The sequence below is a fragment of the Rana temporaria genome, chromosome 3, assembly GCF_905171775.1.
Source record: "Rana temporaria chromosome 3, aRanTem1.1, whole genome shotgun sequence".
NCBI classification, from domain to species: Eukaryota; Metazoa; Chordata; class Amphibia; order Anura; family Ranidae; genus Rana; species Rana temporaria.
The window spans coordinates 463,913,877-463,936,315 of record NC_053491.1 but is presented as its reverse complement, the minus strand read 5'-3'; the positions used below and the strand labels follow the sequence as shown (position 1 = coordinate 463,936,315).

Genomic DNA, 22,439 nt, shown 5'->3' with positions numbered 1-22,439 from the left:
GGCAACCATTGATGGCCGTCCTTCTCAGGACAGCCGTCGCATCTGCCCCTCACTGCGGCTCTCCGCCTCGCTGTTACACTGTGCATCGCCCCCACACGGCCACCCACGATTGAGGCATACCCCCCGCCACCCCCTGGCTTAATTTTCAGCTTTTTTCGGCGTTTTCACACGCCCGCGCCAGCCTAGGCCATTTCGCGGCCGCTGCGCCTTAGGAAAGTCCGCGGCTTCAACCGCGGCCTACCGGCGCGCCGCCCATACGCCCTGTAAACGCCACCAACACTATAGAATTCCTCCGGACTATTCCCCCCCTTATCCCTGGAGGACTCCATCATCCCCCGATCAGCAACCCAGCTCAGCACAGCCAGCTTTTTACCTAGCTGATAGCCCCCCAAGCCTGGGTCCTGTGTCCTGTCTGGCAGCCATCTTGGTACACCCCAGAAACAGAGACACTGCCCACCCCCCCCTTTTCCCCCCTCCACAATCCAATAGTGTTTGATCCAGGGATTGTCCGATCGCCTTTCAGGGATCAGGAAGGAATTTTTTTTCCCTGCCGCAGCACAATTGGCCCAGCACGGCCAGGGTTTTTTTTGCCTTCCTCTGGACCAAAAAGCCGAGAGAGAGGACTCAGTGAATCTTCTCTCTATTATCACCCAAACACCGGCACCCCCCCCCCCCAGCGATTGGCGACCATGGCCAATCAGCAATACTCCGCAGAAACCATTTGGGGTCTGAGGCGTTTCGCCACAGCATTACCAACCGTCGAGCAACTTTTGAGAACTGATCGACGATCGACTATCAAAAATTCTAACCAGTCATCCCAGCCTAAGCACATATCATGTGCCCTGGTCAACACAAGATCGGCAGTAAAACACCGATTAGAAATCCACGATTTCATACTACAAAACGATTTAGACTGTCTCTTTATTACAGAAAGCTGGCTCTCGGCCGACTGTAACACCATTCTCGGAGAACTGGTGCCAGAAAATTATCGCATTATAACGGAAAACAGAATAGGGCAAAGAGGAGGAGGCCTGGCGGTGATCCTCAAGATTCACCTTGCAATCACTAAGCTGGTCCTTCAAAATCCTCTTCCATTCATGGAAACCCTTACGCTTCAACTTCAAACTAACCCCCAGGAGACTGTCCACATTCTTCTCTGCTATAGGCCACCTGGGCCAAAATCGCAGCTCCTACCATCATTGACGGAGGTTATCTCCACTTACACCCTAAACAGCAAACACCTCTTGCTGCTCGGGGACTTTAATCTCTGGGCCAACTCCTCACAGGATCCCGTGGCTGATGCCTGTATTGACCACCTGGAAGGGTTAGGGCTACAGCAACTTATATGCGGGCCAACACATGCTTCAGGTCACACGCTCGACCTAATTTTCAGACATAATCTGAAAATAAGCATTTTGGAAAATGAACCATTGCCATGGACAGATCACCATGCAATTAAATTCACAATTTCCAAAACTCCCCCATTGATAAAAGCACCCAAACCAGTGACAACACACTGGATTAGATCTCAGAAGAAGCTTCATTCTGAGCTCTTCAAATCCACCTTGGGAAGCAAAATCAATACAATCCATCAACATCAAACAGCCTCAGATACACTGGATGCCATAAATGCAGCCCTACTACAGTCAGCCGACTTAGTAGCACCGAAACGCAAAGCCTGCATCCGGAAAAACAAGTCCGGCTGGTTCAACAACCAGCTGTCGCTACGGAAGCAAGAGCGCAGAAGGGCGGAAGCCGCCTGGAAAAGAAGCGCTTCAGAGGAAAACCTCATCATCTACAAGGCTATAACAAGAAAATACCATAAAGAAATCTTCAAAGCCAAGAAACAACATTTTTCTATGGCTATCAACAGCGCCTTAAACCGCCCCCGCGAACTCTTCAAGATGGTCACCCGGACCATGAGTCCAGGTTGTCTTGAAGCCCCCAATCCAGATTCCCAAGAATTCTGCGATGAATTGTCGGATTTCTTCATTAACAAAATTGAGGGAATCCGGGAAAGCATTCGACAGAACAATACCCACTTCAATCAACCATATAACACCAATGAAAACTTCCCACAGTTGACAATGTTCACTCTGGAACCCACTTCCATCGAGGCCACAAAAACCATCATTGGTGCTTTGCGAAACAGCACAGCACCTAATGATATTATCCCTACTAAGCTGCTGAAGGAATGTGCCGACATCCTGGCACCACCTATCATGCAGCTGATAAATCAGTCATTTAAGGAAGGCACAGTGCCCTCCCTGCTGAAAGAGGGCACAATCCAGCCCATCTTAAAAAAACCTACCCTAGACCCTAAGGACCCAACTCATCGCCGTCCCATAACAGGCCTAAACGTTCTTTCCAAGGTAATGGAGAAAGTAGTGGTAAAACAGCTGCAACAGCATCTGGATACCCACAATCTACTGGATCCATTACAATCAGGTTTCCGTCCCGGACACGGAACGGAAACAGCATTACTGAAAATATGGGACGACGTACTTGAAGCAGCAGACGAAGGAGAATCCTGTCTCCTGGTTTTACTGGACCTAAGTGCCGCCTTTGACACGGTAGACCATAAACTGTTACTGACGCGACTGGCTGAAGTAGCCAGAGTCGCAGAAGGTGATCTACCATGGTTTTCCTCTTTTCTTGAAAACTGATCACAAACAGTGAAACTGGGATCTTTCACGTCAGAGAAGCGAACGGTGTCTTGTGGAGTCCCCCAAGGGTCCCCCCTGTCACCGGTGCTTTTCAACATCTATCTTCAGCCTCTCTTCAAAATCATCAGTAGCCAAGAACTACTTTATCACTCATACGCAGATGATACGCAATTGTATTTTCGCATCTGCAACAAAAAGGATCATCATCTCAGGTTAGAGAAATGTCTCTCTTTAATAGAAAACTGGATGACTAAGAGCTATCTTAAATTTAATAGCTCTAAAACAGAACTTCTCATGTTTCATGCCAGCCGCAAGTGTCAACCGGCACCAACCTGGACACCCCCGCCCATTCTGGGCAAAATCATCACCCCTAGTTCCAAAGTCAAAAGTCTCGGGGTCATCTTCGACACCTACATGACAATGGACGCACAAATAGGGTCAGTAGTCAGCGGATCTCACCATCTGTTGCGTCTACTACGCAGACTTATTCCATTTATCCCCAAAGAAGACGTAGCAGTCGTGGTGGGAACAATTATAAACTCCAGACTGGACTATGCAAACGCCCTGTACCTCGGACTCCCAAAGTACCAAATCTCTCGTCTGCAAGTCGTGCAAAATACGGCTGCCAGACTGGTGACTGGGAAAAAAACATGGGAATCAATCTCACCTTCGTTGAGAAACCTTCATTGGTTGCCAGTAAAGGACAGAATTGCATTTAAAGCACTCTGCCTGACACATAAGTGCATCCATGGGAAGGCTCCGCAATATCTTTGCGACAAGATAGAACCCCATAATTCCAACCGCGTTCTGCGATCTACCGACCAAAATCTGGTCAAGATACCCAAAGCAAAATACAAGTCCAAAGGAGAAAGAAGGTTTGCTTTCCAGGGTCCGAGACTATGGAATGCTTTACCAGCCAGCATTCGGTTGGAGGAAAACCACTTGGCCTTCAGAGGGCAGATCAAAACTCTGCTCTTCTGATGTCAAGAGACAGAAACAACAAGCGCCTAGAAGCGATTCAGTTCACATGTGCCGCGCTATATAAGTCTTTCATTCATTCATTCATTCATTCACATGCAGTATAAGGAAGAATACAACCAGGTGAATGACACTATAGTAGGATTCCTAATGAAACCTGCAGATGTATAGACAGAAGTTGTCATACTTGAACTGGAAAGGGGTTCAAAAAAACCTTTTACAGGTCCACAGAGTGCATCCATTCATGTGCTGGTGATCGGTGAGGAACATTTGATCTGCATTATCTTTATTCATTACAACTTCAAGTTCAGGCAAGTCAGTGGCTCATTGCAAATAGCAGATACAAAAATGTATTTCAATAGCAATTTATAAAACAGGAAGCATTTCCTAGAAACTTATTTTAAGACTTTACATTGTGCCTTGAAATCAAGAATATTTGGCAACAAAGGAAACTGTGGACATGCATGCACAGAAATGGGCAATACATTAAATTGCCCATATTTTTAAACCAAGTAGTTGGTCATAAATTAATTATAATGGTCACACCTGTCTCTCTCCATCCACCCAGAAAATTGCACTTTTGTTAATAGTGAACATTTGACTAGGGATTGCCACAGTGTCATAGCTGCCAATCTTAAGGTGGTGTATCGTGCCATCTGGGTTCAGCTGCCAGTTTACGATGTCGTATAATGCTGGTGGGTCTCCGTTTTCATCAAAGTAAAGCTCTCTGCCATTGCTCAGAGTGAGTCTGGAATTCTTCATGTAGTACAAGAGCTGTAAAGTAGAACATTTTTAAAATGTTACTTCTGTAATGTTTTTCCAAATTAAATAAAGTGATTTTATGGCCACCAGGTCACCAGTTTTAAAGATTAAAGGAGTTGTAAAGGAAAAAAATTGTTTTGCTCAAATGACTATTTACAGGGTATAGAGACATAATAGTTAACTGATTCCTTTTAAAAATGATTAAAAATAGATAAAAATCAATCATATAATGTACCTACAGTTTTAGTTTCATTTTTGCATGCTGTTTCCTGCTTCTGTGATGTACAGAGCCACAGAGCCAATACAGGGCAGTGATGGTTTGTAAAACGAAACTGATTGGTGTTGAGGCGTTTTAGACACACATAGGTAGATTCACAACTTTAGGGCGGCCTAGCCTAGCCTGTTTAGGCTACACCGCCGTAAATTAGTTAGGCTAGTAGTGATTCACAAACCACTTACCTGCTAATCTACGGCGGTGTAGCCTAAAACGAGCGGGCGTAAGGGCGCCTAATTCAAATGACTTGGAGGGGGGCGTGTTGTATGGAAATGAGGCTTGACCTCACGTTTTTTGACGTTTTTTGACACTGCGCATGCGCCGGGCGACTACATTTCCCAGTGCGCATTGCGGCTAAGTAGGCTGTACGGGGCCTATTGATTTTGACGCGGACGTAAACGACGTAACTCCCGATTCGTGGACGACTTACGCAAACGACGCAAACATTTCTAACCTCGCGGCGGGAATGGCGGCCATACTTTAACATTGTTATTCCACCTCATAGGTGGAATAACTTTAGGTCGCCTTAGGCCTTACGGAAACGACGTAATGCGACGGTGTAGGCCTGGCGTACGTTTGTGAATCGGCGTATCCCCTCATTTACATAATCTACGCCGGCCGCAATGGAAGCGCCATCTAGCGGCCATCAGAAACATTGCAAGCTAAGATAGAACGGCGCAAGCCGGCCTATCTTAGCTTTGTTTAAGTGTATCTCTGTTTGAGAATACACTTAAACAAACGCCGGCATAGATTCAGAGTTAGGTCGGCTTATCTACTGATAAGCTGGCCTAACTCTTTGTGAATCTACCTAACAGTAATCACACCTCCTTGATTAGTGACCACAGAGAGAAAGCTCCCAGTACTGTGGTTATCAGGAAACAGACAACCAGGAAGTGTGGAGATCAGAGAAGAATTACAGCAACTTAAGATCAAAAACGAACAATGAGGACATGAAAACAGCACTGCATTAGGGTAAAGGAAGCTATTAAGATAAAAAAAAAAATCCTTTACAAACCCTTTAACTTGGGCTAGAACCTTTTTTAGGTTGGGAACAAAACTGGTAAGGCACTGAACCTCTAATGAGTTGTATATGGTCTCTATGTCCATATTGTGGGTTTGTCTACTCTAGAAAAGTTTGATGTGAGCTTTTTTTTGGAAATTCTGACCGTGTGTAGGCCCCATCTGACTTTTTCTGTCAGAATTTTGGACAGCAAAAATTTAAGAGCTGGTTCTCAAATTTTCCGATGCATGCAATTCAGACGCGCAAAAAAACACTCGGAATCAATTTGACGCATGCTCAGAATCATTGAACTTCATTGATCCTGGCTCGTTGTAGTGTTGTACGTCACTGCGTTCTTGACGGTCGGAATTTTGTGTGACCGTGTGTATGCAACACAAGTTTGAGCCAAAAGTCCGTCGGAAAAATCAAATTTCTGATCGTGTGCATCGGCATAACTCTTCCAACTCTAGTTCTAATGCCGCATACACACAATGATTTTTCGGCATGAAAAAAAAACAACGTTTTTAAAAACGTAATTTAAAATGATCGTGTGTGTGCTTCACACCGTTTTTCGGCTTCTGAAGAACGGCAAAATTTTTTTTAAACATGCTGCATTTTTTAACGTCGTTTTAAAAAATTTCGTTTTTCAGGTAGTAAGCCCAGGTTCACACTGGGTACGATTTGCTTGGATTTGAGATGCGATTTCACTTGTGAAATCGCATCTCAAATCGGCGGCATTTGCTGGCAATTGACGGCAATGACACTGTCCTAATCGGTGCGACGCCGCATCTGCGGCGCTGCACCGATTTAAAAAAGTAGTTCCTGTACTACTTTTTGCGATTTAGGGCCGCGATTTACATAGACATCTGTGCAGAAACCTGCACAGATGTCTCTTAAATCGCGGCCGAAATCGGGACTGCCAGCGGGCGTGAAATCGTGCGAGTTCAGCTGAACTCGCACGGCTTCACTCCCGCAGCCCAGTGTGAACCAGGGCTAAAAAATGATCGTGTGTGGGCTAAAACAACGTTTTAAACCCGGGCATGCTCAGAAGCAAGTTATGAGATGGGAGCGCTCGTTCAGGTAAGACTACCGTTCATAATGGAGTAAGCACATTCATCACGCTGTAACAGACAAAAAAGCGCGAATCGTCTTTTACTAACTAAGGAATCAGCTAAAGCAGCCCAAAGGCGAATAGAACTTCTCCTTTATAGTGCCGTCGTACGTATTGTACGTCATTGTGCTTTTTTAATAATTTTTTGAAAACGATGGTGTGTGGGCAACGTCGTTTTTAATGATGAAGTTGGAAAAACGTCGTTTTTTTGGACATGAAAAACTTCTTTTTTTTTCATGCCGAAAAATCATCGTGTGTACGCGGCATAATTCTTCCATTGCTACTAAAAATGCTTTTGATGTCTGTGTCTCATTTGGGGAAATCTCCTCCCACTTCCTATTCTTTCTGTTTCCCATGACAGAAAGAATGGAGAAAGAATCAAATTGAGGAAATAATAAAACTTTATAGGACTTCTTATATTTTGTCACTTTTTCTATAACTAAAAAAATAAACAAAAATAGTGTCAATTAGAGCTGTAGTTGAATAAGCTAAAATAATTAATTAGATAGGATGGAGCAAAGCATCTGTTATTCCCTGTACACACGATCGGTTTGTCTGATGAAAACGAACCGATTGATTTTTTCATCAGATAGGTTAAAAATCTGATCGTGTCCGACATAAAACACAACGACGTGCAGAGAAAAATGAAATTCAATGCTTCCGAGCATGCGTCGACTTGATTCTGAGCATGCGTGGATTTTTGACCGATGGATTTCCCCACAGACGATCATTTTTTTCTATTGGTTTTTCAACCATATGAAGATTTTAAAACAGGTTCTATTTTTTTCACTGATGGGAAAAAAACTGATAGGGCCCGCACACGATCGGTTCGTCTGATGAAAACGTCCGTTTTCATCAGACGAACCGATCGTGTGTACATGGTGGAGCTCCGCTTTAACAGACCAAAAGGGGCAAATAAGAGTTAATTTTTGGGGTTTGCATACACTTTAATTTGCCATATATTACCATGTAGCACTGAATTACAGTAATCTAGGAACAGCAAAAAGAAAGATGCTTTTTTTGACTGTATTATTACCTGCCATGGCTTGACGTTCCTAATATGTGCACAACTTGCATTAGGAAATGGCCCTGTACCTGGTCTACAGCTTTCAAGATCCATTAATGCTTGAGCTAAGATATGCACTGCTTTGTAGACATTGTATGGATTTCTCAAACTGGATACATCATGGTAACCATTCTGCGTTCCTTTGAGAGACTCACTCCCTGTGCACACATTCCTCAGTATTGTGGAGTAGTTTCCATCAGTTTTCGTAGTTCTAAATTCGCAATTGAACATTTCCTCCCAACGCAGCTTCAACCAATTTCTTCCTATACCACTGAAAAGGTGAAAATTGCTCAGGAAATCTTCAAATCCTGGAATCACTCCACTGTAGAGAGCCAATCCAACTGTCCCCGAGAAAATTTTATAAACATCTTCTGTGGCATATAATGGTGATGTTGACCAACCCTCACTGGCAATGAATGTTTTCCCATAAATCTTCTGCTTCAACATCTCTTGCACAACTGGAATCAAGTCAAGTATTGTGGAGAAGACAATGACAACTCTGGCTGAAGACTGCTGAATGACCCTAACTATGTGGAGAGCGTTGCGATCAGGTTGACTTACAAGAATGCTTACAGTGAAGGCAATGCAAGCTCCGGCCTTGGTGATCTCCTGCTTGACCACATTTATACCTTGCTGACCATAATCATTGTCCACAGCCACCAGACCTATCCATGTCCAACCAAAATATAATACAAGCTTAGCCAGTCCTTGAGACTGAAACACATCACTAGGAACAGTTCTGAAGAAAGATGGAAACTTGTTTCTGTCACTTAATAGGCGACTTGTTGCTAAATGGCTGATCTAAATAAAAGACAGATTTGCTGTTATTTATTTGCCAGACACAAAAAAATTTATTAGCATCATGGTCAACCGGTTATTACTTTGGATTTGCAAGTGTGGATTCCAAGTTTAAAACTCTTCAAGGACACAGTCTATATGGATATTATACAGTTTTTCCATTGGTTTTTAGATGTTCTACTTTCCACCAACATATGGTAGTAGATAAATTAAAATCTCACCATATTGGCCATTTTGTGTCTGTATATCAGTACAGACATTATGTTGGAGACTGATGTAAATAGTGATATGTACTTTGAAAGTGTTGTGTAATATCTGCACTATATACCGTATTTATCGGTGTATACCGCGCACCGGCATATAATGCGCACCCCAAGCTTAGAACGGAAGTTATAGGAAAAAACTTACATTTTGGATGTCTTGCCCGGCGTCCATCGGCGGCCTTGTCCGGCGTCCGTCTGTGGCCTTGCGCAAGGTCCGTCCAGCCTTGTCGGTGTCCATCTGCTGTCTTGCCCGGCATCGCGTCCATCGGCGGCCTTGTCCGGCGTCTGTCTGCCGGGGGTTGCAGCATTGTGTGTTTGAGTTTGGCGCCTCAGTTGAGCTGTGCAGAGCCGGATTTCCGGTGTGTTCGGCTCCTCTCTGCTACTCTCGCGTGGCTGCGGGCGGAGCCGAGCCTAGCCGAGTGCCCAGTACCCAGTGCCCGAGTGCCAGAGGCTCGGTCTTTGTCGGTGGCGCTCTGAGACAGCGAGGATCGGCATATAACGTGCACCCACGATTTTCCCCTGATTTTATGGGGAAAAAAGTGTGCGCTATACGCCGATAAATACGGTAAATACAGGAAATTAAAACTGTTGTGATATCACAACTACTCTCTGTCATAGAGAGGGAGATGTTTCTCTTTGTATGATAGAAAGAAAGATATCTGTACATCCTCTATATTGCTAGAACGACCGATGCATCTTGAGTGGAAGACATCCATACACACCTATACACACCCATACACACACATTTAACACATCCCTTCCCTCCTTTCACTGAGATGGTCTAAAACAGGGGTCCCAAAACTCTTCAGTTAATTTAATACTTCATAAAGGTTCAGATTGTTCATGTTCATCCACAAATGTTTATTTTATGTAAATTAAAGTTTGTATCAAAAGATTCATCACATCATTTTGAAAGTCTACTTTCTTATTGAGTACGTGAATTCACCTTTTTAATATTATTGTGAATGCTTTTGACACTTCCCCTTGGTAATAACAGCTGCCATTATTGTTGTTACTGATTTTTTTTAGTAAATGAATAGCATTTACGTATCTCATTGGCTCTACAGCAGAGTCTGAGTTGGGTGTACTCACTGACTCTCTAGAGGTGGGGCAGTACACAGAGTATGTAAAATGAACATGTACACATATTGGCCCAGATTTACAAAGCACTTGCGCCGACGTATCTCAAGATACGCCATCGTAAGTACAAATGAGCGCCGTCGTATCTATGCGCCGACCCACAAACTAAGATACGCCTAAAAATAGGCTTCATCCGACCAATGTAACTTGCCTACGCCGGCGTATAGTGGGCGCATATTTACGCTGGACGCATGTGGCGCTCCCATTGATTTTCTATTCAAATATGCAAATGAGGGAGATACGCCGATTCACGATCGTACTTGCGCCCGGCGCAGGCTACGACTGGTGCACGTAAGTTGTACGTACGGCGTAAAGTTATGTCCCATAAAGGAGGTGTAACTCAGCAGACTCCATGCAAAGGGCTGCACCAGGGAACACAAGCCGTCGTATTTTACGTAGTTTACGTTGGACGTGAATATGGCTGGGAGTAGGTTACGTTCACGCCGTAGGCAGTGATCCGTCGTATCTTAGGGAGTAGATCCGACGTGATTCTGAGCATGCGCACTGGGATGCGTCCACGGGACAGCGCATGCTCCGTTCATTCTACGTATCTGTCTGAGACTCAGCCCATCATTTGCATGGGGTCACGCCTCATTTGCATGGCTCACGCTCACTTCCACATACGCCGGCTTACGCCTAGGAAACCCAACGAAGATTTGGCAGCACTGGCTTTGTGAATCCAGTGCTTGCCTCTCTACGCTGCGTCGGCGTAGCCTAAAGAAGATACGCTACGGCAGCATAAATATGCGCCGCTGCTTGTGAATCCGGCCATAATTCTCAGAAAGAAGAGAATGGAAGCTTACAAATGCACAATGCACAGCACATTGGTAAACATAGCCAGTAATAATACACAGGGTATAGAGACAAGCTGCTCTCACTGATGGCTGATCATTCAACCTTGGGTAACACTGACTTATCCACCTCACCTTTAGGACTAGGAACTTGTGTAGGACTCTACAGATACCGCAAAAGATTCACTGACCCGATTAACTTTCCATTATTATCAACCACCTACTCGCCCCAGGACATTTACTGGACTCCAGCCATATTTATCATGCTTTGGCTCACACTAACCTTTGGGAGTCAATGCTGATCATTTACGGAAACATGTTCTTAAAGATTTTGATCTATATCTTACATTTTATCTGGATTTCTTTTATAAATAGAGCTACTTCTTTTTGGATTGAGTGGATCCTCCTTAACCATTAGAAGACCCCAATTGGTTTATTTTGCATAGAAGGCTTTTCTGTTGAGTGAAAAGCATCAGCTACTCATGTAAGCCTGAACTCTATACTTTTCGCTTATACCCCCTTAGGTAGTAACCATGCCACATCAGGTGACTTTCCCATCCATTTCCTATACTGTGAACCATACTCACCTTATCACCCTGCACATAAATTATTTTATGGTGGTGTTGGAGGCAAGGAACCATGAAATTTCTATCTGTTTACAAATTTTACAGTGATTTGAAATAGGTGAATGGAATAAACAAGTTTCAATATTATTCTATCAATGGATCTCTGGGAGTTTCTAGAGGATGTATTCTTTGCCATGTAAAGTCTCTCACCGGCTCCTTCTCTCAGATACTCCAAGTAGAAAACAAACATGGTCTGTGTTCCCCCATGAAGTGCAATCACTTCTTCATCACAATGCAAGGCCTAGTTGTCTTACAGCCCCGAAGAATGGGTCTTCTCTCTCTGACTGTCTCAGTAGATACCAGAAAACAGTGTCCTTTCTCCAGATTAGGGAAATATTTCCTCCAGTCACAACACAAGACTTCACACACTATAGTACTATTAAACTGTTGCAATTACTCACATGCTTTGTTTATAAGTACTAAGGGCCAGATACACAAAAGGGATATGCCGGCGTATCTACTGATACGCCGTCTTATCCCTGTTTCTAACTATGGAACTGATCCACAGAATCAGTTTCTCATAGTTAGGCAGAAGATCCGACATGTGTAAGGGACTTACACTGCCGGATCTTAGGATGCAGTACCGCATCCGCCACTGGGGGCATTTCGAGTCGAAATGCTGCTTCGGGTATGCAAATTAGCACTTACGGAGATCCACTAAGCTTTTACGCTTCGTTTTTTCTCCGTAAGTATTAGTTTGCAATCGTAAAATTAGGGCTGCTTTTACAAGGCCTAAACTGTTTAGTAGACCCTTCTATCCCACGTCGCCGTCTTTTTTTTTTCCAAATTTTTTTTTCCCGCCGCAACTCGTATTTTTTTTTTATGCCCGTCGCGATTCTCAAAACCCGGCGCAACTTAAAACCGCGCAAAGCACGTCGGGAAAATGACGTCGCCCCATTTGAATAGGAACGACTTGCGCCGGCCGGATTTAAGTTACACAGCCGAAAATTTCTAGGTAAGTGCTTTGTGGATCGGGCACTTAGGGAGAAATTTTCCGGCAGTGTAACTTAAATGGGAATATTTAAGTTACGGCGGCTGGCTGTGGATCTGGCCCTAAAAGTATAACTAAAGGAAAAACTTTATTAGAATTGAAAAGAGTGGTGAAGAGTTAGAAATACGGTCAGATTTTTATTGCTTCTGTGTCCCCATTAGGGAAATTTACTCTCTCTAATTGTGCTGATCACCAAAGTAATTAAATAAAGAGAGAGGGGTTAATCTAAAATTTTGAGTTGCCACTAGTACAAGGATAGAGGGGAAATCTTTCAATGGGAACACTTGTTTCTGTGATAACTAAGAGGGGATATCCATCACATTGAAAATATATCATATTCTCCCATTTCATGTTGAGTCTACAGGTCAGGATTTAAAGAGAAAACTTCCTAATGAGACACATATGGTTAAAAAACTGGCAGAAATTTTAACAATTCACTACTCTAGCCAAAATAAAAAATAGTTTAGCTTAAGATATTCTTAAAGAACTCAAGAGGCAGTTACTATGAATTATATTATTTATCGTGATAACTATGTTCATAAAATGATACCAGTGTCAGAAGGCCTTGCTAAACTATAAATTTCAAAATGACCAGAATGATATGTAGGGTAAATATTAGGAGTAAATGCCTCCATTGATGTTTTGCCATACCTGAGGATACCGGAAGAGTCCCAGAACATGTGCTAGGAGGACAGAGTTGGAGGAGAGGGCTGCTCCAATAATAGCACTACCAGGAATATCCTCAAGACATCTGTAGTTGGCAATGGCTGTGCTTGATCCAGTCAGTATCTGCAAAGCACCATCCAAGTCATACTGAATAACATCACATGAGTCATATACCTGGAAGCCCAAAGTTGTGTTGGGTAGAAGATTGGGGTTATTGTTGATCTCTTCCACTGCAAATATCAGTGCTTGGATCTGTTGATAGCTGTCAACATGAAATCTTCAGACCCAACAAATACAAAAAGAGAGAAAATGTTCAAAGGGGATTTATCATTTTTTTAAACAAATTTAGTCATTTGATGTTGCTGTTTATTATTATTATTAATATTATTATTATATAAATCACATTTAATGTATCTAAAATCATTTTTAATCCAGTAAATAGGACACATTAGATATTGAAAATGTATTTAATTTAAACCATTTACAGCAGCACAACTTTTGGTGCACAAAAAAGAAAAAGAATAATATTGATAAATAACATATCTTTCCGAATGGCTCAGAGGAGAGACCACCGCCTGTTGAAGGGAATTCCCTATCCTTGCCGCTCTTAGACTGCATTCACACCTGATCGTTTTGTCGCCTGAAGCATGAAGCTCCAAAATGCTAGAGGGGAAAAAATACATTATTCTCAATGGAGATGGTTCACATCTCCACTCCAAAACGCCTGACGCCGAACGCCTGAAGCTCAAACAAGTTCTGGACCCTTTTTTGACGCTCGAATTCAGCGTATTTGGACGTTTTTCTGTTTTTAACATTGGTGACCCTAGACCTGTCCAAATTCGCGACAAAACGCGGTAAAAAACGTAGCAAAATTGCGGCAAAACGCTACGCTCAGGTGTGAATGCAACCTTACAGTAAAGGACCCTCTACGTAGTTTAAGGTTAAACCTCTTTTCTTCTAATTTTAATGACTGGTCCCGTGTCTTGTTGAACTCCCTTCCATGAAAACCAGTATGGTGTTTGTAAATTTAAGTCATATCCCCTCTCAAGCGTCTCTTCTATTTCCTACAGTGATAGGCAACTGAATTTTAGGAAAATCTTGGGACACAGACATCAATAGAAACCTTGCACAAGGTTCTAACTTTTCCCCATCCGATTCAAATCTAAAAAAGAGCTTTACTTGGAGTTAGGATATGACCAAGTCAAGGTCAGCTTCAGCAAAAACTACTAATACATTTAATATTTCTGGAGGATTTCAGAAAAGCCCACCTACGTTGTACAGGGGACCTTTGGAGGTCTCGTAGTGAAAGAAACTTTTTGATAAACCCATTCCAAATGGAGTGGGACAACAAATCCAAACATGACATCTCCAGGTTGTGTCATTCCTTCCAAGTTTGAAGAAGTAGTTAACATACATCTCTTATTCATAGGAGATGCATCTGTAATGAGATTCAGTAAAACTAGAGGCCAGACTGCTTCAAATAAATCTCCCATTTTCCTCCGATATCTGAAAAGACAAGATATCACAATAACTATCTGCCCATAATACATTGTCAACCAGCAATGTTGACCTATGTTGTGTTTTCTTTGTGTATAGGTAAAGCCGAGCTGCAGATGTTAAAGCAGAGGTTCACCCTAAAATATTTACATCTGACCAACTTCCTTATAGTTGTAAGAAGCACAGTAAGCTATTTTTTTTTATGCCGCACATACCTTGTAATCAATCTTTTCAATCTGCTTCTCCTCGCGGGAGTAGGCGTTTCTATGCCTAGGGGGATTGTCATCTGAGAGGTCGGCCAGATGATTGATGGCTGTTTCCCCCAGGGGATAAGGCCCGCCCCCCGTATTTCGTAGGCGCGCACGAGTCACTGTGTTTCCGGAAAAAGCCGAACATGCAGAGCACAGGCGCCGTATAGAGCGGACACACATCTCTGCATGTTCGGCTTCTTTCGGAAACCCCGTAACTCGTGCGCGTCTACGCAATATGGGGGTGGGGCCTTAACTGCCGGGGGGAACAGCCGTCAATCATCTGGCCGACCTCCCAGATGACAATCCCCCTAGGCATAGAAACGCCTACTCCCGCGGGGAGAAGTACATTGAAAACATGGATAACAAGGTACGTAAGGGATAAAAAAAAATTAAAAATTCCGGACTGTACTTGTTACGAATATAAGGAAGCTGGTCAGATATACATGTCAATTAGGGTGAACCTCCGCTTTAAGCCTGCTTTTAAATAATTTTACTATATATTCTTTATTTATAAGATCAGTTTTACATATAATATGGAAGGTAAAAGAAGTATACAGAAAAAACAATGAGTACATCATGGTCAGGCAAATACATAGAATGCTAGAGATGGGTCAAACACCCTGCAGTTCGGTTTGCACCTGAACACTTCGAACAGCCAAAAAGTTCTAGCGAACATGCAAACCCTATTAAAGTCTATGGGATACAAACATGAAAAATCTAAAGTCCTAATTTTAAAGGCTTATATGCAAGTTATTCCTAAAAAAGGTGTATAAGGACCCAGGTACTGCCCCAGGGGACATGTATTAATGCAAAAAAAGTAGTGATTTTTAATAACGCTTCAAGTGAAACAATAGAAATGAAAAATTCCTTTAAATATCCTGCCTGGGGGGTCCCCTTTGTCTGAATGTAAAGTGGCACATCTGTGAGATGTGTAGCACAGTGCCACAGCAATAATGACATTTCTAAAGGAATAAATGTAATGTAAACTTGCTCGCGGCTGTAATGTATTGCCGGCTGAAAAAATGCCAACATTATTTAAAAAAGTGGCATGGGGTCCCCCCCAAAATTTATACCAGACCCATATCCGAGCATGCAGCCTAGAAGTCAGGATAGGGGGGACGAGCAACCCCCAACCATACCAGGCCACATGTCCTCAACATGGGGGGGGTGAGCGCTCTGTATTATTTACTCTGTATTATTTACTCTGCACTGCACTAGATACCCTGCACTGTATTATATACTGTATACTACACTGATGGCACTTTATACACTCCACTGTATTATATATATACTCTGAACTGTATTATATATACTACACAAACTGCATTATATACTCAGAACTGTATTATATATACTACCCGGACTGCACTATTTACTCTGAACTGTATTATATATACTACATGGACTACACTATATACTCTAAACTGTATTATATATACTACATGGACTACACTATATACTCTAAACTGTATTATTTATACTACACTGACTGTGCTATATAATCTGAACTGTATTGTATATACTACACTGATTGCACTATATACTCTAAACTGTATTATATATACAACACTGACTGCCCTATATACTCTCCACTGTATTATATATACTACATGGACTGCACTATATACTCTGAACTGTATTATATATACTGTATTACACTGACTGACTGCACACTACACTACCTGCTTAATCTCCATCCATTCACTATATCCACCTGCCATGTAAGCAGCAGCCTTATATAGTGTGGGGTGAGCCATGAATGGCCAAAGGTACCCCGCGCTATTTGGCCGCTAGCGGGGCGCCTTTAACCCCCGCTAGTGGCCAAAGAAAGGATTAAATGTGCCCATGTAGCGCAGCTGCTGAAGCGCTTTGCAGGCACTTCATCAGCGGTGCCTATTCATTTTAATGGGCAGGGGCGATGTTGCTTGCAGGACTTTTTTAAACGTCCTGCCAGTGCAGCACTCCAGTGTAAAAGCACTACATTGGGGTGGCAGGGGGGGCATTTTTCAGGCACTTTACAGGTGCTATTTTTAGCCCTTTAGCGTCTAAAAAATGCCTCAGTGTGAAAGGGGTCTAAGTAGGTGCAGCATGAAATTATCACTGTACATTCACGAAACCTACTATGGAAGAGATCCAATAGGGAATGTTCTTCTATATGCCAGGTCAACCTGCAGTGCTTGGAACCATAAAATAAGTATGTCTTGAATAATTCAGAACAACCAAGGTGGGACACATATTTGGACCAATATCAAGATCAGGTCATCTGACCTGGAAACAATATTTGAGGATAAAGACCTTGCAAAAATGGCAAATATAGGGAAAAAAACAGGGACGTAAAATAGGAGGGAGAAAGAGAGGGAGGAATGGGGCTGAAAAAAAGGTTAAGTGCTACTGCCCATTTAGTCCAACATTAATAGAGCTCATGGGTGCTCGATCTACAGTCGCACAGCTAAAAATCTTGCATTATTGAGAAAAACACAGTGTACAAATCACAGGATCACAGGTATAGTTAGTTGACACATTTCAGCCTACACGGCTTTAATCATAATAGGGGGAATAGGAAACTGTGCCAGGCAGTAGTGTTTTCTTGATGAATAGTGGTCCTAAGACCCTATCCCGGCTCTGTGAAAATTCCATTTACAGCCCCCTGATTCGACAATAATTCTGCTGCATTGAGAACATTATTTAAATTGAAAACGTGACTAGCTGTCTTAAAGGGACTTCCAATGAATTTATTTATAATAGAATTTACATAGAATGCGGAAGGTAAAAAAAAAGTATACATAAAACTTTATGAAACAAAAAAAAAAAAAAAAGTATACAGAAAAAAAACATAAAAAAAACAATGGGCCAGATTCAGAAAGAGATACGACGGGGTATCTCCTGATACGCCGTCGTATCTCTGAGTGCGCTCGGTCGTATCTATGCGCCTGATTCAGAGAATCAGTTACGCATAGATATCCCTAGGGTTTGACAGGTGTTAGGCCCCATACACACAAGAGGATTTATCCGCAGATACGGTCCAGCGGACCGTATCCGCGGATAAATCCTCTCGAGGATTTCAGAAGATTTCTATGCGATGGCGTGTACACACCATCGCATTGAAATCCGCGCTGAAATCCTCTGGCGATGACGTGTCGCGCCGTCGCCGCTATTATGACGCGGCGACGGCGCGACGCTGTCATATAAGGAATTCCACGCATGCGTCAAATCATTACGACGCGTGCGGGGAATCCCTTTGGACGGATGGATCCGGTAAGTCTGTACAGACGAGCGGATCCATCCGTTGGAATGGATTCCAGCAGATGGATTTGTTGTGCATGTCAGCAAATATCCGATCTGCTGGAATCCATCCCAGAGGAGATTTCTCCGCGGAAACAGATCCGCTGGCGTGTACACACCATAGGATCTATCCGCAGAAACCCATTTGCTGGGATTTATCTGCGGATGGATTCTATCGTGTGTATGGGGCCTTAGTCTCTTACACCGTCGTATCTTAGGCTGTATATTTACGCTGGCCGCTAGGTGGCGCTTTAGTCGATTTCAGCATAGAATATGCAAATTAGGTAGATACGTCGATTCACAAACGTACGTCCGCCCGGCGCATTTTTTTTACGTTGTTTACGTTAGGCTTTTTCCGGCGTATAGTTACCCCTGGTTTTACGTCGTTTGCGTAAGTCGTTTGCGAATACGGCTGGACGTAATTTACGTTCACGTCGAAAGCATGACGATTCATTTGGAGCATGCACACTGGGATTCAGTGGCGGCCGGCGCATGCACAGTTCGTTCGGCGCGGGGACGCGCTTCATTTAAATGATACACGCCCCCTACCCGCCAAATTTGAATTCCGCCGGGTGATTTACGCTACGCCGCTGCAACTTTACAGGCAAGTGCTTTGTGAATAAAGCACTTGCCTGAAAAAACTTGCGGCGGCGTAACGTAAATGACATACGTTACGCCAGCAGAAAGATCCGCTGATCTTTCTGAATCTGGCCCAATGAGTTCATCATGGTCAGGCAAATACATAGAATGCACCATGTATAAACGTGGACTTGTAAAGAATGGGCTTCCATAGAATAAGTATTAGCAGTATCACTGTACAATCACAAAACCTACTATAGAAGAGACTCAATGGTGGTCGCCAGTGGTTCTGTTGCATTGAGGATATTAGGTGAATTCAAGATTTGACTAGCTCTCTTAAAGGGACTTCCAATGAATTCACAAAAACTTGGTGTAGTTGGTTGGACTTCTCCTACTCCTACTTCTCCTACTCTGCTGTTTTTTTTAAATAAAAAACATTAAGCATAGATTGTACAGTTCCCACCCTGCAATATTATATTGTAAACACATCCAGTAATTTGCACACCTTAAAATATATATCAGGCCTCGTGCACCAATCAGCCTCTCAGGTATATCTAGGGCACTCGTAGAATTTATTCAAAGAATTGGCACACAGGAGTAAACTTTTAAAACACAGTATTGCATCTTTATTTCCACATCTTTCCATACAATATTTTCATCATATGTGGTAAGACTTGAGCAGTGTAAAAATGGTGTCACTTCATACAGTGGAACAAAAATCACGTGTTATCCACTGCATCCATGATCAACAAAGGGAAAATTCTGTCTGCAGACTGTAGATGTGGACCCAGAAGAAGACTGGGAAAAGATGGCAGTGGTGACAACGTAGCAAATCAACTTGCAGGAGGGGGACACATTGGTAGTGCAACTTCTGGCTTGAAAGACTGTCAGAATTAACACGAAACATAGCTATAATGATTTACACCCCTCTTAACCAATCCCTCAGTTACATCTGTAAAGAGCCTAAACTAGACATGTGCACAACAAAAATGTTCGTATTTTTTTTGTTCCGTTTCGTCTCGTTCCGTAGATTCGTAAATATTCGTAAATTCATAAGACTCAAGTTTTCCTATTCGGACCCCTTCGTATTTTGTAAGATGCAAGTTTTCCTATTCGGACCTGTTCGTATTTTCGTAACAGTTTTATTTTCGTTTATACTGAATGATTCGTAATTATGTCTAATTTATTTTTGTTGATTCGAAATTCGTAATTTTGTTAGATAATCATTTTCGTTTAATGGATTCGTAATTTTGTACTTTCGTAAATACATAGCAACACGCGGCTAATCCATATTTAGGTATACTTTCTCTTAAGCCCCGTACACACGGTCAGACTTTTTGCCAACAAACGTCAAAATGAGCGTTTTCCAAAAAATTGCACCGTGTGTACGCTCTATCGGACAAACTTTTTTGGTTTCAAAAGTCCGGCCAATCCCTTCAGACAAAAATCCACAGAAAAGTTTGTTTGAAATCCGATCGTGTGTACGAGGCTTTACACTGTACAATGTACTTAGCACTAGTGTTGCTCACGAATATTCGTATTGCGAATATTCAGCTCGAATATGGCATATTCGAGTATTCGCGATATATTTCGAATTTCGCGGTGAATATTCGCTATTCCGAATAATCGCATTTTTTCAATTTTATTTTTAAAACAGATCACATCCTATCGACGTCTAAAAGCATTGCTGGTATGATTAGAGACCCTGGGCCGAGTAGCTAAGCTGAGGCGATCCTTTTATGTTGCCGAATATAAAAAAAAAAAAATTGCGAAATTTCGCTAATGCGAATGCGAAAATGATTGCGAATTTTCGATAACTGTGGTAGGAGAACTCTGATTGTCTCTGATGCAAAAGGGGGGGGCTTTGTGTATGTTTCTGTTATGAATATTTGTATGTTTGATATTATTTTTTTTTGTAAGAAGGAAAAAATTGTGCATACCTTAAAAAAAGGGGAGAATACAGCAGCAACTCAAAAATGTTATACAACATAAATTAATACAAAACAGAAAATGGAGTCGCTCTACAAGAATAAAAAATGTGTCTAGTGACAAGACATGTGGGCAAATTATAAAATAAGCAAGCGCAAATAACTTGTGAAATACACAGTGAAACAAATATATAAAGAAATATAGTCCCAATAATAGAAAAATAATCTTTCATAAAAATGTCTTTGATATGTGAAGTGAAAAAAAGTCCATAGCATGCAGCATGAACGTGTTCAATCTTCAAGGTGTTTGATTGACAAACGGCTATGACAGATGGATAGAGTAAAGAATCACCACCAATGCAAAACACTTTTTATTTTCTATTGTAAAATATCACGAATATTCTGAGCCAATCAGAGTGCTCCTTCCGCATTTGCCGAATATTCGCAATTATTTTGTATTGTAAAATATCACGAATATTCTGAGCCAATCAGAGTGCTCCTTCTGCATTTGCCGAATATTCGCAATTATTTTGTATTGTAAAATATCACGAATATTCTGAGCCAATCAGAGTGCTCCTTCCGCATTTGTCGAAATTTCGCAATTATTTTGTATTGTAAAATATCACGAATATTCTGAGCCAATCAGAGTGCTCCTTCCGAAATTTCGCCATCAATATCGCATTCGCATTTTGCGAAATTTCGATACAATATCACGAATATTCTGAGCCAATCAGAGTGCAAAATATCACGAATATTCTGAGCCAATCAGAGTGCTCCTTCCGCTGTTGTCGAAATTTCGCAATTATTTTCGCATTTACAATAGCGAAATTTCGCAAAAATTTAATTTCGATAAAATATCACGAATATTCGAATTTAGCGAATATTTCTCGAATATTCGGCTATATATTCGTAATATATATCGCAAAATCGAATATGGCATATTCTGCTCAACACTACTTAGCACAAAAGAGATAAGCTGATTGGCTAAGATATTAAGTAATCACTCACTAACTACACTGCCCAGTGCCCATTCAAAAGAACGATACAAGTACACAAATTTACGAACAGACAAAGAAACGGATTTACAAAACACACAAATTAAAATACGAACATACAAATGAAAATACGAACAGACAAAGGATTTAAAATACGGAATGCAAATAGTTTGTTATAGATGTAATTTTCGTTCTTTTGCTTTTTCGGTGTTTCGTATTTTAGTAAGATTGTCCAATCATACGTTCGTATTTTTGCTTGTTCGTTATTTTGCTTATTTGTAATTCCGTAATTTTCGTATTTTGGTTCTTTCAGCTTTTCGGATGTTCGAATTGATACGAATGTACGAAAATCCATTCGTTATGAATGGGAACGCACATGTCTAGCCTAAACCTCTGTTAACTTACATAAATCGATGGTCCTAGTGATGTGCTAGATCTCAAGTGTTCTTTCCACTGGACTGCAGAAAGAGTGGGTTTTTGTTGCTGCCTAGTGCCGTGGATACTTCCAGTTAGCTGTCTACTGGCAGGTACTCACATGGTCTGGAAGACTCCAGTGGTAATGAGGAGCAGGGGCGGACTGACCATAGGGCAGTTCGGGCACGGACCGAGGGCCCGTGACCAGTAGGGGGCCCCATGACAGCTGAGCTTCCCCTTCGATCTACCCGTCAATCACAACTAGCTGACAGGTAGATCGGGTCCTGAATCACTGCGTCCTGCTAAGACTGCAGTGTAAACAGACCTCTTGTGATTCGCTCCTCTGGCCGGCCCCTCCTCC

General features: G+C 42.2%; 1 protein-coding gene across 1 annotated transcript in view; it reads right to left on the bottom strand.

Annotated features, from left to right (window-relative positions):
* The window catches only part of LOC120930601 (extracellular calcium-sensing receptor-like), a 37,342-nt gene that overhangs the window by 6,121 nt on the left and 8,782 nt on the right, over window positions 1-22,439 (bottom strand). The window contains exons 2-5 of the mRNA XM_040341776.1: window positions 14,405-14,638; window positions 13,118-13,409; window positions 7,828-8,658; window positions 4,191-4,418 (exon numbers count right to left, since the gene is read on the bottom strand). Coding sequence (XP_040197710.1) covers window positions 4,191-4,418; window positions 7,828-8,658; window positions 13,118-13,409; window positions 14,405-14,638 — 1,585 coding nt within the window. The remainder of the gene's footprint in view (window positions 1-4,190; window positions 4,419-7,827; window positions 8,659-13,117; window positions 13,410-14,404; window positions 14,639-22,439) is intronic.